The 16,051-nt window shown below is 34.8% G+C and overlaps 1 protein-coding gene and 1 non-coding gene across 2 annotated transcripts in view; both read left to right on the forward strand.

Annotated features, from left to right (window-relative positions):
- The window catches only part of GTF2A1 (general transcription factor IIA subunit 1), a 40,771-nt gene that overhangs the window by 14,075 nt on the left and 10,645 nt on the right, over positions 1–16,051 (forward strand). Inside the window, exons 3-7 of the mRNA XM_047080282.1 lie at positions 518–722; positions 2,480–2,544; positions 6,472–6,547; positions 7,704–7,837; positions 10,741–11,061. Coding sequence (XP_046936238.1) covers positions 518–722; positions 2,480–2,544; positions 6,472–6,547; positions 7,704–7,837; positions 10,741–11,061 — 801 coding nt within the window. The remainder of the gene's footprint in view (positions 1–517; positions 723–2,479; positions 2,545–6,471; positions 6,548–7,703; positions 7,838–10,740; positions 11,062–16,051) is intronic.
- Positions 1,777–1,919, forward strand: LOC124512714 (small nucleolar RNA SNORA79). The gene has a single exon (XR_006962229.1). It is a non-coding gene; the product is annotated as a small nucleolar RNA SNORA79 (small nucleolar RNA).

The following is a 16,051-nucleotide window of genomic DNA, read 5'->3' on the forward strand; positions in this document are numbered from 1 at the left end:
TTGATTTTGGTGTTACAAAAGGATAATCTTTGATTATTAAAAACTTGCTTCTGTGAAACTGAGTGGAATTACTAAGGAATTACTGTAGAAAGTTTGAAGATATAAAAAGAAAATTCTCCAGTACTCTAAGATAGCAAAAAATGAAATTTGATACTTTCTTTAATGTTTTTTTGTTTATTTTGAGAGAGCATATGGGCATGGGGGGGACAGAGAGAGAGAGCTAATCCTAAGTAGGCTCTGTTCTGAGACTGTAGACCAATCCGTGAGATCATGTCTTGAGCCAAGAGTCGGATGCTCAACTGACTGAGCCACCCAGACCCCCCTGAAATTTGATACTTTAAAAATTAGTTTTGGTTATTGCATACACTTGGATAAGAATTAGGGGTTGGTTTATTTTGTGGTTGTATCAGTTTTGAAAATGGAAGAATTTTATGAACAGACTAATAAAATATGTCTTGTCCATGTCTGGATTTATCTTCCTTGATGTTCACTTAGAATGTTCTTTTCTTTACCTTAGTTGTGGGAGAATAAACTAATGCAGTCTAGGGCAGTCGATGGATTTCATTCAGAAGAGCAACAGCTTTTACTGCAAGTTCAACAACAACATCAACCTCAGCAACAGCAGCATCACCACCACCACCACCATCAGCAAACTCAACCACAGCAGACGGTACCTCAGCAAGCGCAGACCCAGCAGGTCCTTATTCCTGCCTCACAGCAAGGTGAGGCTGGGTATATTTTTCTACTTACAACTTGGAATTGAAATTTGTCATTTTCAAAGAAGAGAAATACTCTAGGTTTTTCCTTTCTATTGGCGGAGGGATTGGTGTATATATATTTGCCGACAGATTTTAAAAAGTAGATTTTATTTTTGTAGTAAACAACTGGTTAACTAATTGAGAGCCTAAGATGATATTCAGGTAAGTGTATTAATACTTTTGAGAAGTCTACATAATGCTGGATTTCCTACAATAAGTCAAATCTATAAAGGTTTATTTAAGGGTTTCATTATTTTATATGGGAAAATCATCTACTTTCGTAATGAAATTGATTTATTCCTCCAAAGACCTATTTAAGTTTAGTTTTTATAAATATATCTGAAACATTGGAGAATTTTTGTAATGATGGCAATTGGAAATTTCAATTTCCTAGTAATTTAGTAAGTGTAAATTGACTGAATTAGATTTCTTTTAAGCGAAGAGTGTATATATAACATATCTTAATTTATATTACTTGGTTTCAAGGTAAGAAAAACCAAGTATTTATAGATTGTGTCCATAGTGCTTTGTACTGTGCAAGTAATTTCATAGATTTTGTGTCACTGAAGCTTTACAAAAGCTTTGGGAAGTAGCTCTTCGAACATTTCAATGCTCAGGAAAATTTGGGCCCTGAAAAGGCTAAGAAGCTTGGCCTGTTGCATATAACAAGTATTTTCTGTCATGACAAACGTGTTCAGTTATGAAACTTCCGAGCATTTGAGTTTTGTAAATCTTGTTATTGGAAAGGAGAATGAAGGTATATGAAAAATTTTATTTCAAAGTAACAGTTTAGTTACCCATATGCCTCATTTGAGAGTATCTGAGAATATACTTAAGACTTAAAATTGATAGTGATATATGGTAAATGATGTACAGTAGAACTGTCTATTTGGGTTATTTTACTGTTATGCCAAATATGACTTTTAATATTTGATTTTATTCTGTATCTGCATCAAATAATTTTATCCTTTTAATCTTTTTTTGTTTTTAGTTTGTTTTTATTCCTTTTAATCTGTTTTGATGACTGTTCCTCCTATTGCCTTCAGGTCTGGCACTAGGATTTTAGGTCATCATAAATTAAAATTTGATTTTCTTCACTCAGAGAATATTAGGATAATGGGATTATCATTTATTCTCTGAAATTTGCGGAATCAAACACTTAATTCCTTTTATACTTCTGTAATATTGCCATTATTTCTGATTTATATTTTTAAAAACATTGTTGGAAGTAACTTAAGATTCTGGCAACTGTCAAATGGGACAAAAGGGCTCTGTAGGTTTAAAAAAAACTAGAGTTTTTTTTTTAGCTCATTCTTAAGGGGTTAATAATTCATTCCAACAGTAGCATCATTATATCGATAAAATAGTTCATGCTGAGTTACCAAGACAGGATTAAATTGTGTTTGATGATTTCCAGTTTAAGAATGCACAGAGCTGTATACGTATACATATTAGGTGTCTCACTACTTCATGTTCCCAAATTCTCTTGTGTCCTTATGTATTGTTACTTAATTCTTTTTTTCATTGATGTTTTCTAGTATAAGATGGGTATGTCACAGCTGTTATTTATAGATATTTATAACATTCTGAGATATCAAGTGGGTGAAGGCATTTGAATGCAGAAAATGTGAAAAAAATTTTCAGCATTGTATAGCATTCTTAGGATTATGAAACATGGTTCCTTGTTTGCATGTGTCTTTTTTTTTTTTTCTTTTTACTAGCTGCTGCACCACAAGTTATAGTTCCTGATTCTAAGCTGATACAACATATGAATGCATCAAACATGGTGAGACTCAAAATGTAGCACTTTGCTTGGCTCTACTTTAACTCAAAATTGTGATTATGCCTGGGTGTGTTTTGTATTAACAGTCTGAAGTTTATTCAAAACTTGAGCAAAATGGCTGTTTTATTTAGTTTCCTAAATATTGGATTTAGCAGCAAATCTAAAGTTTAGCTTGATACTTAGACATTGAGGTTCATAAAATTATACAGTTTTCTGTTGAAAATACCAAAAGAATGGTGCTTTGTGAGAGCTGTTTTATTCCATGCTATTTTTGAAAATAGGTTTTGAGACCTACCAGACATACTGTGCCAATTATAGTTCTGTTTCAGAAGATCCATTAATTGCAAGAGGTCAGGAATGCTGAGAATTATAAGCTCTAAAAATGAAAATGAACTATTTGCATAGTTCAAGATAACTTTTTAAGATGAAACTTTTAAAAAGTTTTGCTCTGATTTAACCATAGCATAGCCTTTTAAGATTTATTACGACGTGTATGTTACTACTTTAAAGTGCATTTTAACCAGTTGAGTTATGTATTAGTCTTTTGATATTTCTAAGGGATATTCACTGAACATAAGTCCTTAAATTTTCACATTTCGTTTAGGGCATACAGTATTTCCCATCAAATACAGTACCATATAACTAAAATTCAAAAAACCTTTTCAGATCCTTAGAGAATCCTTACCTATACTTAAAGCTTTTTTTTAGTAAAACATTAAAATGAAGTCTTATTAGAATAGTTACTCCAGCACTTTCTTATAAATGACTTTTCTTCTGTTTACAATATATAGACTGTTAGTGGTGTCTCAGTTCTAACATTTCATTCTTAAATTCAGCCAGATCTTTTATTTAATGATTAAAGAATCATTAAATGGTTATCACTTAATCATAAGAGTCATTTAAATGATTAAAGAACCATTTTAAAAAAAAATCTTAGCCTAACGCCAGCAATGAGATTTTTTTTCAGATAGTTTTTTTTTTTAAATGAAAAAGGAGTATTTTAATTTTTTTTTTTTTTAATGTTTATTTTTGAGACAGAGAGAGACAGTGCATGAGCATGGGAGGGGCAGAGAGAGAGGGAGACACAGAATCTGAAGCAGGCTCCAGACTCTGAGCTGTTAGCACAGAGCCCGAGGCGGGGCTTGAACTCACGAACTGTGAGATCATGACCTGAGCTGAAGTCAGACGCTTAACCGACTGAGCCACCCAGGTGCCCCTGAAAAAGGAGTATTTTTTAAAAAATCACTTCTGTTTGGTGAGTGATGAGTAGTTAACCTCAAACTCATTTGTGATTGATAAGCCAGATAGGAAACAGGGCTCACCTACTAAACAAATGATTCCTTTTAAAATATGCCAGCCTTATAAATTTATAACTTGACAGAATTGCAAATTTCTGCACTATAGTGGAAATTACAGTTTTTAAATTCACAAAAAAAATCAAGCATATCTATTTGTACTTCCAGTTAAAGTTGCTGGAATTAATTTTTTCTGCATGAAAATCACAAAATTCCAGTCTATTATGGAATCACAAGAATTTTTATCATTCAAAAATTCCATTTCAGGGGTAATACCCCCAATTATTTTTTTTTAACCTCCACCCTTAAAAATAAAAGTGTAACTGTAGGATATATATTGCAGTTGGTACTATTGAGACTGTTTCCTAGGGAATAACTTGTGTCATTTTAAAACCAAGTTTTGTAGAATCACTTGGAGTAGGCCCATCTTACTTAGACTTTAAGAATTTTAAGTGTTTGCGAGAGAATTTTGAATTAAAATTGTGTTTAAAGAGACTGGGGAAAAATCAGTAGCCCATCTCTTACCTGTTTTTTACATCTCCTTGATTTCAAAAAGCATGTATTTAAACAGATCATGGGTCAGAAACGTCAATCAATAAAATGCCTTAGCATATATGTGTATTTTAGTATTTTACTTGATGTTGTCAGTCAGTATTTGCCTCATACATTTTATACGTTCTGAAACATAATCACTGTGGGCTCCTTACCAATAAAAGGTTTTTGGGTTTTGTTTGCATTATTATTCCTGATTAGAAGATAGCCATTAAACTGGGTGGCTCAGTTGGTTACGCATCTGACTCTTCGTTTGGCTCAGGTCGTGATCTCACTGTTTTGTGAGTTCGAGCCCCATGTCAGGCTCCATGATAACAGTGCAGAGTCTGCTTGGGATTCTCTGTCTCCCTCTCTCTCTCTGCTCCTCGCCCACTTATGCTGTCTCTGTCTCTCCCAGAATAAATAAACTTAAAAAGATTTTTTTTTAAAAGTTGTAATTTTTTTTTAAAAAATGATTTTATTTTTAAGCAATCTCCACACCCAGCATGAGGCTTGAACTCTTGGGTCACATGCTGTACTGACTGAGCCAGCCAGGCACCCCAGTTTTGATTTTTTTAATAGTTATGCATGCTTTGGAAATGAACACATTGAAAAGTAAAGTAATTCAGTAAGAATGGAAGATAGTGGTAATATATTAGGTAGAAAGGTATTTCAGAGAAATTACAAAACAAGACCAGGGTACCAGGGTGGCTCAGTTGGGTATGTGTTCGACTCTTGGTTTTGGCTCAGGTCATGATCTCCTAGTTAGTCAGCTCAAGCCTCCATCTGTCAGCTCTGTGCTGACAGTGTGGAGCTTTCTTCGTATCTTCCCTCTCTCTGCCCTCCCTGCTTGTAGTTTCTCTCTCTCTCTCTCTCTCTCTCTCTCTCTCTCTCTCTCTCTCTCTCAAAATAAATAAACTTCAAAAATATTAAAAACAAAACAGGATCTTCTATCAAACCAGTGTTGCAGGTTCTCTTTATGAAATAATTGCTCTAATGCATTATTCTAATGCTATTTCATATAATACAAGAATAAATTTTCAGTAGATATCAATAAAGGATGGTTTGTGTATGGTATGTCACTCCAGAAATATTTATTGGTAGCAGCTTGAACGTGTAGAGGTGTGTAGGTGGTCATTGTGTCATGTATGATGTGTAGAAACTAGAGTTGTCACTTTGCCAGTATAGGGAGATCTATTAATCTTATAAAATATGAATTATAAGCCCTTAATATGTTTTTTTAATGTTTAGTTTGAGAGAGAGAAAGCGAGTGGGGGAAGGACAGAGAGAGAGGGAGACAGAGAATGCGAAGCAGGCTCCATGCTGTCAGCACAGAGCCTGACATGGGGCCTTAACCCACAAACTGTGAGATCGTGACCAGGACCGAAGTCGGATGCCTAAGCAACTGGCCACCCAGGTGCCTCTAGGCCCTTCATATTTCTAAATAATATTTCTCAGTAGTAAATTGCTGTTAACTTATTCCTCAGACTTAGATTACCTTTCATTTGCCTATACAGACAAGATTTATTAAAATAAATGAAATGCAGAACCTGCATTTCATGAAGAGAACCTGGTGGGGCTATAGCTGTATTCTGGGGACATAGTGGGAATTTGAGGCTTTAGGTGTAGAAATTACTTAGGCCTATTAAATGACAAGAAGAAACACATTTTCTTTTTCTTTCTTTTCTTTTTTAATGTTTATTTTTGAGAGAGAGAGAGAGAGAGCACTGTGTGAGCAGGGGAGGGGCAGAGAGTGGGAGACAGAGGATCCAAAGTGGGCTCTGTGCTGGCAGTGAAGAGGGGCTCGAACCCACAAACCATGAGATCATGACCTGAGCCAAAGTCAGACACTTAACTGACTGAGCCACCCAGGCGCTTCATATTACTCAGTTGAAGTACTTAAGCAAAGCATTTAGGCTAGGTAGTCTTTATTGTATCATTTTATAAAATGGGATTTAGTCTCATTAGAACTTTTAGTATTAGTATACACTAAACAATAAACTTCCAAATACTATTAAAATGTGCCAGAGTTAAACTGAGGTACTCTTGTGCCCATATGTGGTTTTGATTTTTTTCCTTTGCTCCCCCCCCCCCCCCCCCCCAGAGCGCTGCTGCTACAGCTGCTACCTTGGCACTCCCTGCAGGCGTGACTCCTGTTCAACAGATATTAACAAATTCAGGTAATTAGGAATAACAGCACCATTATTTATATGTATAACTCAGAAAATTGTACCATCTAGTCTTTGTTTTGTCCTCACTGAAAAAAATCAGTGTTTCTTTTGTGATTTAGCTTATTAGGTTATTAAAATAAGATCAAGTACTACTGCACATTAAATGATAATTATTGCTGAGGATGCAGTAGGGAAGATGAAAATTGCACTTGAGTTTTTGATCTGTGAATAAGAATCCTATTTATTGAATGAAGTATAATCATATAGAAATACATAGGTTTTTACACCTTTACATAGATTAATACGTACATAGATTTAATACTTACATAGATTAAACACCTTTAACTTGCCAAATAAATTAAACTTGACTCCTTTGAACAAATTTGTGATATCAAACTAAGTACTCTGTTTTATATAGCATGTCTGCATAAACAAAATTTACTTGGGATTTTTGGCATATTAACGTTGGAAGAATTTATGTGGCTTTTAAGTATTCTTTCTGTAATCGTAATTATATAATTTCTTATTATTTTGCCAATAAAATTCTAAATTTGTAAAGAACTTTCTACATATTTTTAATGTGTAATTGTTGCTTTTTAATTATTTGAAGATTCTGCATCATCTAAAACAACAAAGAGAGGGATTCACTTCTGTGTGTATAAGCCATGCATACAGTTAGGATTATGTGGCAATGATAATTGGTTAGCAAGCTTTGATTGTTTTTAAGCATTTTGAACTAAGTACCCTGGTGCTTTGGCTCAAGATACTAACGAACTGTTACACTTTCATGTCTTTAAGCTTTAAAAACAAAGAGCCCCTGAAAACATCTGATCTTGCTTATTGCTCTTTCATGACTCCTAACATGTTAGTAAAGATAATTTAAACTTCTAATCAATTCTCATAATCTGTTGTTAAAACTTTATTGGAAAAGAGTTTTATGAGGATAAGTAATGAAAAGAAAACATTTTAAAACATTTATAAAACATGGAGAAAAGTGAAGAAGGTAAGTTTGCTGTGTATGGGTGACAACGCTTAATAAAATCGTTAGACTTCTTATTTGAGAATTAATAGGGCATTTTGGTGGTTTGACATTTACCATGAATTCATTTATTTTGAGATGGTTACTGCTAAAATGGTAACTTGTAATATATATGTTTTGCTTTAGGCCAGCTTCTTCAAGTAGTCAGAGCAGCCAATGGTGCCCAGTATATCTTCCAGCCTCAGCAGTCAGTGGTTCTACAACAACAAGTTATACCACAAATGCAGCCTGGTGGAGTACAAGCCCCTGTTATACAACAGGTAATAGAGTCATAAGTTATGATCACCATGGGGTTCTTTTTTCTTCTTCTGTTTGAATTCTCTGGGTGGTTCCCTTTGTCTTTCTCATGGCTTTGTCTATACGAATGCTTAGACTATTCTCTAATACTATACATCCTGTCATTCTAAATTACTCCTGTATACGTCACAGCTTAACTTATATTCAATATGTTTAAGACTAAGTTGTCATTATCCTTGCTTATCTTTCATCATCCCTTCGAACATGTTTTTCAGTCAGTGGCACCACTCTCCAGCTTCCTAAGCCTCCCAAGTTATCTGGTATTCATTCAACAAATATTTACTGTGTGGCTGTGTATCAGGGTCTTTGCAAGGGACTAGAGATTTAAGAGTGAACAGGGCAGGCATGAATCTAGTTTCATGAAGCTTATACATTTTCTGGAAGTGGGTGTGGGGTGTGGGATCCTCCCCCTCCTTTACCTTTAATATGCAACGTATCACAAATTCCTACCAATTCTTAATAGCTCCTTTTTTTCAGACTGCAGTTTTAACATGTTTGCAGTTCCTTAATAGGTTTGAAACTAGTTTTCTTTTCTCAGACTCTCTTATCATTTCCTTAGTTCATGCTTTATTAATTTCTCACTTAAAATACAATTATCCTCTCAATACTATATATATATATATATATATATATATATATATATATATATACACACACACGCTATATACTATGTGTAAAATGTGAGCGGGGCACCTCGGTGGCTCAGTTGGTTAAGCGGCCGCCTTCGGCTCAGGTCATGATCTCGTGGTCTGTGAGTTTGAGCCCTGCATCAGGCTGTGTGCTAGCAGCTCAGAGCCTGGAGCCTGGTTTGGATTCTGTGTCCCGCCCCTCCCCCAGTAGTGCTCTGTCTCTCTCTGTCTCTCAAAAATAAATAAATGTTAAAAATAAAATTTAAAAAAAATGTGAAGGTGTGTGTATATACATATGTGTATGTGTATATATATATATATATAAAATTACACACACTATGTACATATATATACACACTTTAATACTATATGTTATCCTCCTAATTGATTTCCCTGACTCTAGTCTTGTGCCCTCCTAACCTGTTACTCTGTATTTGTAGTTATTTTTCTAAAATCCTTAAAATAATGATTTCCCCTTGCCTATTGGAAAAAGTCTAAACTCCTCAGCATGGTTGACAGGATCTTTGGGTTTTTTTGGATCTTGTTTTTTTGTTCTCTTCAGGTTTATTTCTTGCCATGCTTCTAGTTATCTGCTTCAGCTGCTGTTTAGATCAAAGTTAAATATTTGTATCTACTTGTGTGCCAGGTGTTAAACTCTTATACTATGAAGACAAAGAGGAAAGAGAAATGGTTATTTTCTTGAGGAACTTAGGTACTTTAAAAAAGAGACACATAAATACATAATGTTTGCATAATAGTATGAAGATAGAGGTAAGATCAGAGAAGCATTAATCCATCTGATTTACAGCTTTCCAGATTTTCTCCTGCTATTGCTTTTGGGTTTCACTTGATACTACTCTTCTACTTAGATCTCCTTTGGCCTTCGTTCCAGCAACTTCCTCCACTCCCGCTGCCCCCCAGGCAAACCAACCAACTGACCAAATGGAAAAACCTGGCTAATCTTCCAAGCACAAATGAACTCAAGTATTAACCTATTAGGAAGGCTTCTCTGACCATACTTTGTCCCTCAAGCTGAATTTAATACTCTGTCCCGTGTTTTCATAACATCATATCATACTTCTGTTACACCTTCTGTCTTTTTTTTTCTTTAAAGTTTGTTTATTAGAGCGTGCAAGCAGGGGAGGGGCAGAGAGAGAGGGAGAGAGAATCCCAAGCAGGCTGTGCACTGTCAGCATGAAGCCCAGAGCTTGAACTCCGAAACCAAGAGTTGGACACTCACCCAACTTGAGCCACCCAGATGTCCTTAAGCCTTCTATCTTCTTGAGTTGTTTTATTGCTTTGCCTATGCACCATTAATCTGTAAACTTCTTAAGAGAAATATTGTTTTATCTTGCATTCCTTGAAACTAAAGGCAAGTAATTGCCATTCATTGTTTTTATTTATCACTAGGAAGTCTCTGCTTTTTATTTATTAAGAAGTATAATTATAAATATGTTTATTATAAAAGATATAATTAATATTTGTTGGTATGTTCTTTTTGAGTTGTGGTTTACCTTAGAATTCCAGATGCTGAAAGGAACTTGAGAAATTGATCTGGTGTGGTTGCATGGTGAGAATCAGCTGGGGAGCTTTAAATGATTACATTTCTGCTCACACCAGTTAAATCAGAATAATAGGACTGGGGCCCAAGTACCAGTATTTTTTAAGTTACCAGGTGGTTGTAATTTGCAGCCAGGGTTGAGAACCATTGATCCTAGTATAACAGTGAAGTGACAAAAGCCAAGGGAGGTTAAGTGACATGCCTCTGCTACATCTCTATCTGGGATCTTAGACAAAACTAGGACCTAAGACTTCACATTTCCAGTGCGGTGTTCTCCACAGGGAGGCAGTGTAACATAATAATTAGAGCAAAGTCAGAAAGTCTAGCTTAAGATTTTGCCTTTTAGTGACTGGCAGGTTGGTGAGTTACTATACCTATCCATACATCAAATAAACAAACTTATATGTAACTCTTAGTCCAGAATCTGCCATGTACATATACATAGCAAGTGCTCAGTAAATGAAACAGTTATTTTCAGAAAATCTTTTTTCCTTCAGAAATTTGGTAAAATGGAAGTGGATCAGTATACTAAACATTCCTTTTATGCCTTGGTAGTTTTAACGGTGTGAGATACGGTTATTTTTGGTGACTCTTCAGCTTTTAGGTCTGTGTACCACATGAAACTGAGCTGCTTGGTCCTCTGACTAGTTTCTAATATGGGTTTCTTTTGCCTTAGGTACTGGCCCCTCTTCCTGGAGGGATTTCACCACAGACGGGTGTCATCATTCAGCCACAGCAAATCTTATTTACAGGAAATAAGACTCAAGTTATACCTACAACAGTGGCTGCACCAACACCGGCACAGGCACAGATAACTGCAGCTGGCCAACAGCAACCACAGGCCCAGCCTGCTCAGCCACAAGCTCCATTGGTGTTACAGGTTGATGGAACTGGGGATACGTCATCTGAAGAAGATGAAGATGAAGAAGAAGACTATGATGATGATGAGGAGGAAGACAAAGAGAAAGATGGAGCTGAGGATGGGCAGGTAGAAGAAGTAAGTTTGTAGTAAAAGACTTGAAACGAGAAACTATTAGTTTCTTTTACCCGGTGCCAAACTGATGAATTATACTCTATTTTTTTCAGAGGCCGTTGGGGTATTATACAATACAGATTTTAATATAAAGTTAGATTTTTAACCTAATAAGGGTTTTAGATTTTTCTGGTTGTATTTATCTTCATGAAGTATTGTTTCATATAGCTGACAATAAATGTGTATCAAATTGAGTTGTATTTATAAAGGGGGTGGAGACAGTGCACGTAATGCTAGTTTTCTGGCTTATGCATTCACGATATAGTTTAAACATACGACATTGGTAGAACAGATAAATATGGTTGATCTTTTGCTTCAGTAATTAGAAAGGTATGGCAACATTTGGGAAGAGAGGAAACTTGAGAAAAAAGCTGAATGTGACTTCCCTTTGGTCTGTATTCCATATCAGTTCCTTACATCACTTTATCTACTCTTAGTGTCCATCATGAGTTAAGCAAAGTATTCTTTCTTAGTCTTTCTTAGTTATGTATTTCTAGAAGCGTATATCTTTGTTTATATATCTTTGTTTTCCTTAGTGTTCTTGCTTAGTTACTTGTGTTCAAGGTGACATTTGTCTTAACAGTTTTCGTTGTTACTGCTTTCTCCAACCTAAGATGTAAATTTGTTTATCCTCGTACAAATTTCTTTAAATTATCTAATGTTTTTTTTAAAAAATATTTAAGATAAAAACATCCTTACATCCACCTCTAGTTAAAAATAATCCTATACTTTGTTCAAGTCCCCTGAGTGTCTCGCCCCAATCCCCATTCTCTTCCCTCTTCCTTCTGTCATCAGAGTAACCATGCTCATGAATTTTGTGTTTACCATCTGTATTTATATTCCTGAAGAGCATATTGTTTAATTGTGAATGCCTATTTATAACATAAATGGAGTAATTTCTGTATTCTTCTGCAGGTTGACTTTTTTTTCCCTCAAGGTGGTATTTCTGAGGTTCACCTAAGTTACTGCATATACCTAGAATTATTTTCACTGTTGAATATACCATAGCTTATTTATCCATATCTGATGTGATGGGTTGTGTCTACTTGTTTACTGTTATAAAATATTTTGGAGTGTGTCTTCTGAGGACACACGCATGACTTTCTTTTAAGTGTTATACCTAACCATTGAATTACTAGATTCTAAGGCATGCACATCTTCAGCTTTACAATAAAATGCCAGATTGTACTAATGTCTTCACTGATACTTGATATTGTTAGGCTTCTTAATTTTTGGCAGTCTGATAGGTAGAAAGTGGTGTTTCTTTTTGGTTTTAATTTGCATTTCCTTGATTAATCATGATATTTATCATCTTTGATTCTTTCATGTTTTCTCAATTGACAATTAAATATTAAAAAGGGCAGCTTTTCTTACCTCATTGGCTAAACCTTCCAGAACAATATTGATTAAAAATAGCAGGCACCCTTATCTTGTTTTTGTTTTTTTTTTTTAAGTTTATTTATTTATTTTGAGAGAGTACGTGCGTGCAAGCAGGGGAGGAGAAGAGAAAGACGGGGAGAGAGAATGCCGAGCTCCACTGAGTGTGGAGCCACGTAGGGTTCAATCTCAGGACCCTGGGATCATGACCTGAGCTGAAATAAAGAGCCACATCAAGAGACGCTCAACCACTGAGCCACCCAGATGCCCCTTTCTTATCTTATTCTTAATCTTAAAGGGAACCCTTTCTATGATTCACTATTTAATATAATGTTTACTATAGATTTTTTTATGGATATCTTTTCTCTGGTTAAGGAAGTTCTCTTTTATTCACATTAACTAAGAGCTTTGCTTTATTTTTTATATAAATAAATATTGAATTTTATTAAACACTTTTTCTGCAACTATTAGATCATCATACAATTTCTTATCCTTAATCTGTTATTTATAACTAATTGCACTAATTGGTTTTCTACATGTAAACCAATTTTGTATTCCTGGGATAGCATGACTTGAGTATTCCCCTTTTTATGAATTGCTGAATTACTTACACTTAGTTCAGGATTTTTGCATGTATATTCATGAACAATACTGTCTGATTTTCTGTTCTCATACTCTTTTTACTAGGTTTTCAGGTTTATGATAGTCTTATAAAATGAATTCTGGCAAATATTCCATCTTCCTTGGACTTTTTTTTTTCTAAGATTATACTTAATTGTTCTGTGAATATTTGTTAAAGTATGCTGTTAAAAATATCTGATGCTAGTAATGTCTTTACTCTGTTCAAGTATCTTTCTTTTTGAGACTGAATAAGTTACATTTTCTAGTATTACATATTTAAATGTTTAATTAGCATAAAGTTAATGATAATCTTTTTGGTGTCAGAATCATATGTAGTCATTTCCTTTTTTTTAATATTCTCATTTCTGATATTATTTGTGTCTTCTTGCCCTTCTTTTCTTGTTCAGTTTTGCCAGAGGCATATTGATTTCATTGATGTTTTTTAAGAATCAACTTTTAGCTTTATTCTCGTTAGTGTATTTTTTTCTATTTCATTAATTTTTGTTGTGACTAAACTGTTTCATTTGTAGAGAATATGATCTGTGTGATGGGACTTGCTTTATGTGGTCACTATTTGCATATGCTTCTGTATATTTGAAAAGACTTTTCTGCAGTTGTTTTGTTGTCTTCTGTATGTACCATTAGAATTAGATTGTTAATCATTTTCTTTGGATAGTCTACTTACATATCTAAGGTAAGATATGTCTACCTTACTGAAATTTTTTGTGTGCTGACACCATCATTGATTACTGAGTGAGATATGTTCAGATCTCCTACTATGATGGTGGATTTGTTTTGTTGTCATTATGCTTTTTATAATTTGAACCTAAAAATGGATGTACATAAGCTTAAATATGTGTTTTCCAGTGAATTGAACCATTTATGATTATATAGTTTCCTGTTTTATCTACAATTTTTTTCCCCATACAGTCTGTTTTGTGTGACATTAATAGAGCCATATCAACTTTGTTCAGTTAGAATTTGCCTGCCTGGTATGGCTCTATTCATTCTTTTACTTCGACATTTTTTTGGATCCCTAAGTTTTAAGCGTGTCTTTTTTATGTGAAATACTGCTATGTATGCTGTCATGTTACAAAATTTTTATATGGGCCAAGACTATTCAGTAGGAAAGAATGGTCTTATTCAACAAATGTAGCAACCAAATATCCATCCGCATGAGAAACAGTGAATTTGGACCCCTACCTCACACCATATACAAAATTAGCTCTTAATGGGTCAAAGACCTAAATGTAAGAGCTAAAACTATAAAACTCTTAGAGGAAAACAGGACAGAAGCCTCACAACACTGATTTTGTTAATAGTTTCTTAGATGGGACACCAAAAGCACAGGGAATAAAAATAATAATAATAATAACATGGACTTAATAGATTAAAAACTTATGTGTGTCTAAGGACTATGTCCAAAAAGTGAAAAGACCGTCTACAAAATAGGGGAAAATATTTGCAAATCACATACCTGATTAGAGCTTAATATCCAGAATAGAGAGCTTTTAAAATTCTACAACAAACAACTCTATTCCAAAATGAGCAAAGGACTTAAATAGACATTTCTCCAAGGAGGATATACAGATAGCCAACAAGCCTGTGAAAAAATGTTCAATATTACTGTTTATTACAGAAATGCAAATCTCCAAACCACAAAGAGATACCACTTGATGTTTACCGGGATGGCTGTAATCACAAAAGAAAAAAGGGAGACAGATGTGGGGCACGCCTGGGTGGCTCAGTTGGTTAAGTGTCTGACTCTTGATTTTGGCCGAGGTCATGATCTGACAGTTGTGAGATCAAGCCCCGTCTCAGGCTCCACACTGAGCCTGTATGGGATTCTCTGTCTGTCTGTCTGTCTCTCTCTCTCTCTCCCCCCCTCCCTCTCCCTCTCTCCCTCTCTCCCCTCCCCCCACTCCCATGCACTCTCGCAGAAAAAAAAAAAAAAAAAAAAAAACGCTAATAAGAGAGAGACCAGATACTGTTGGAGATGTGGAGAAATTGGAATTCTTGTGCATCGCTGATGGAGATGCAAAATGGTGTAGCTGCTGTGGAATATGGTTTGGGAGTTCCTCAAAATGTTAAGCGTAAAAATACCATATGACCCAGCAATTCTTCTAAGTATATGTATAGGAAAATTGAAAATAGGTATTCAAACAGAAGCTTGTGTGTGAATGTTCAAAACTGTTTACAAAATCCAAAAAAAATGTAAATAACCCAAATGTCTATCAGTTGGTGGAGGGACAAATTAAAATGTGGTTTATCCATACAATGAAGTATTATTTAGCCAGGAAAAGGAACAAAGTACTGGCTCATGCTACAGCATGGATGAACCTCACACATTATAAGTTAAAGAAACCACAGCACAGGTTATATGTGTATATTGTATGTTTCCATTTATATGAAATATCTAGAGGTAAATATATAGTGACAGAAAGCAGTAAGTCGGGGGCTGGGAAGAGGTGGGAATGGGGAGTGACTGCTTAATGGTAAAGGTGATGAAATTATTCTGGAATTAAATAGTGGTGATAATTGCACACATTGTGAATGTACTAAGTATGATTGGTTGTACACTTTAAAATGGTTAAAGTGGTGAATTTTATGTGAATTTTACCTCAATAAATTGCTTTTACATTTACGTTGGTGATATCTATTTTAAATGAAAGAATACATATACATACACATATATGTGAGATACAGGGCTAGTTATAGACATAGACTTAATGTCACCTTATTTTCCTTTCCACTTTTATTTTGTCCTGTCTTCTCTTTCTCTGTTAATTAAAAATCTGGGTTATATCTTTTATCCTCTCAAATAACTGAGGTCAAATTTAATATCTTTGGTCATTTTATACACTAGTTAGATCTTGGTCTTTAATTCTTTTGGGGACTGAGATCCTTTCCCACCCTTCCACACATCCCCTTTTCATTTGAATGCCTTAGGTAATTA

This window comes from Lynx rufus, unplaced genomic scaffold (genome assembly GCF_022079265.1).
Source record: "Lynx rufus isolate CCGP_SWC_20201006 ecotype Redwood Valley unplaced genomic scaffold, mLynRuf1.p SCAF_17, whole genome shotgun sequence".
In the NCBI taxonomy this organism is placed as follows: Eukaryota; Metazoa; Chordata; class Mammalia; order Carnivora; family Felidae; genus Lynx; species Lynx rufus.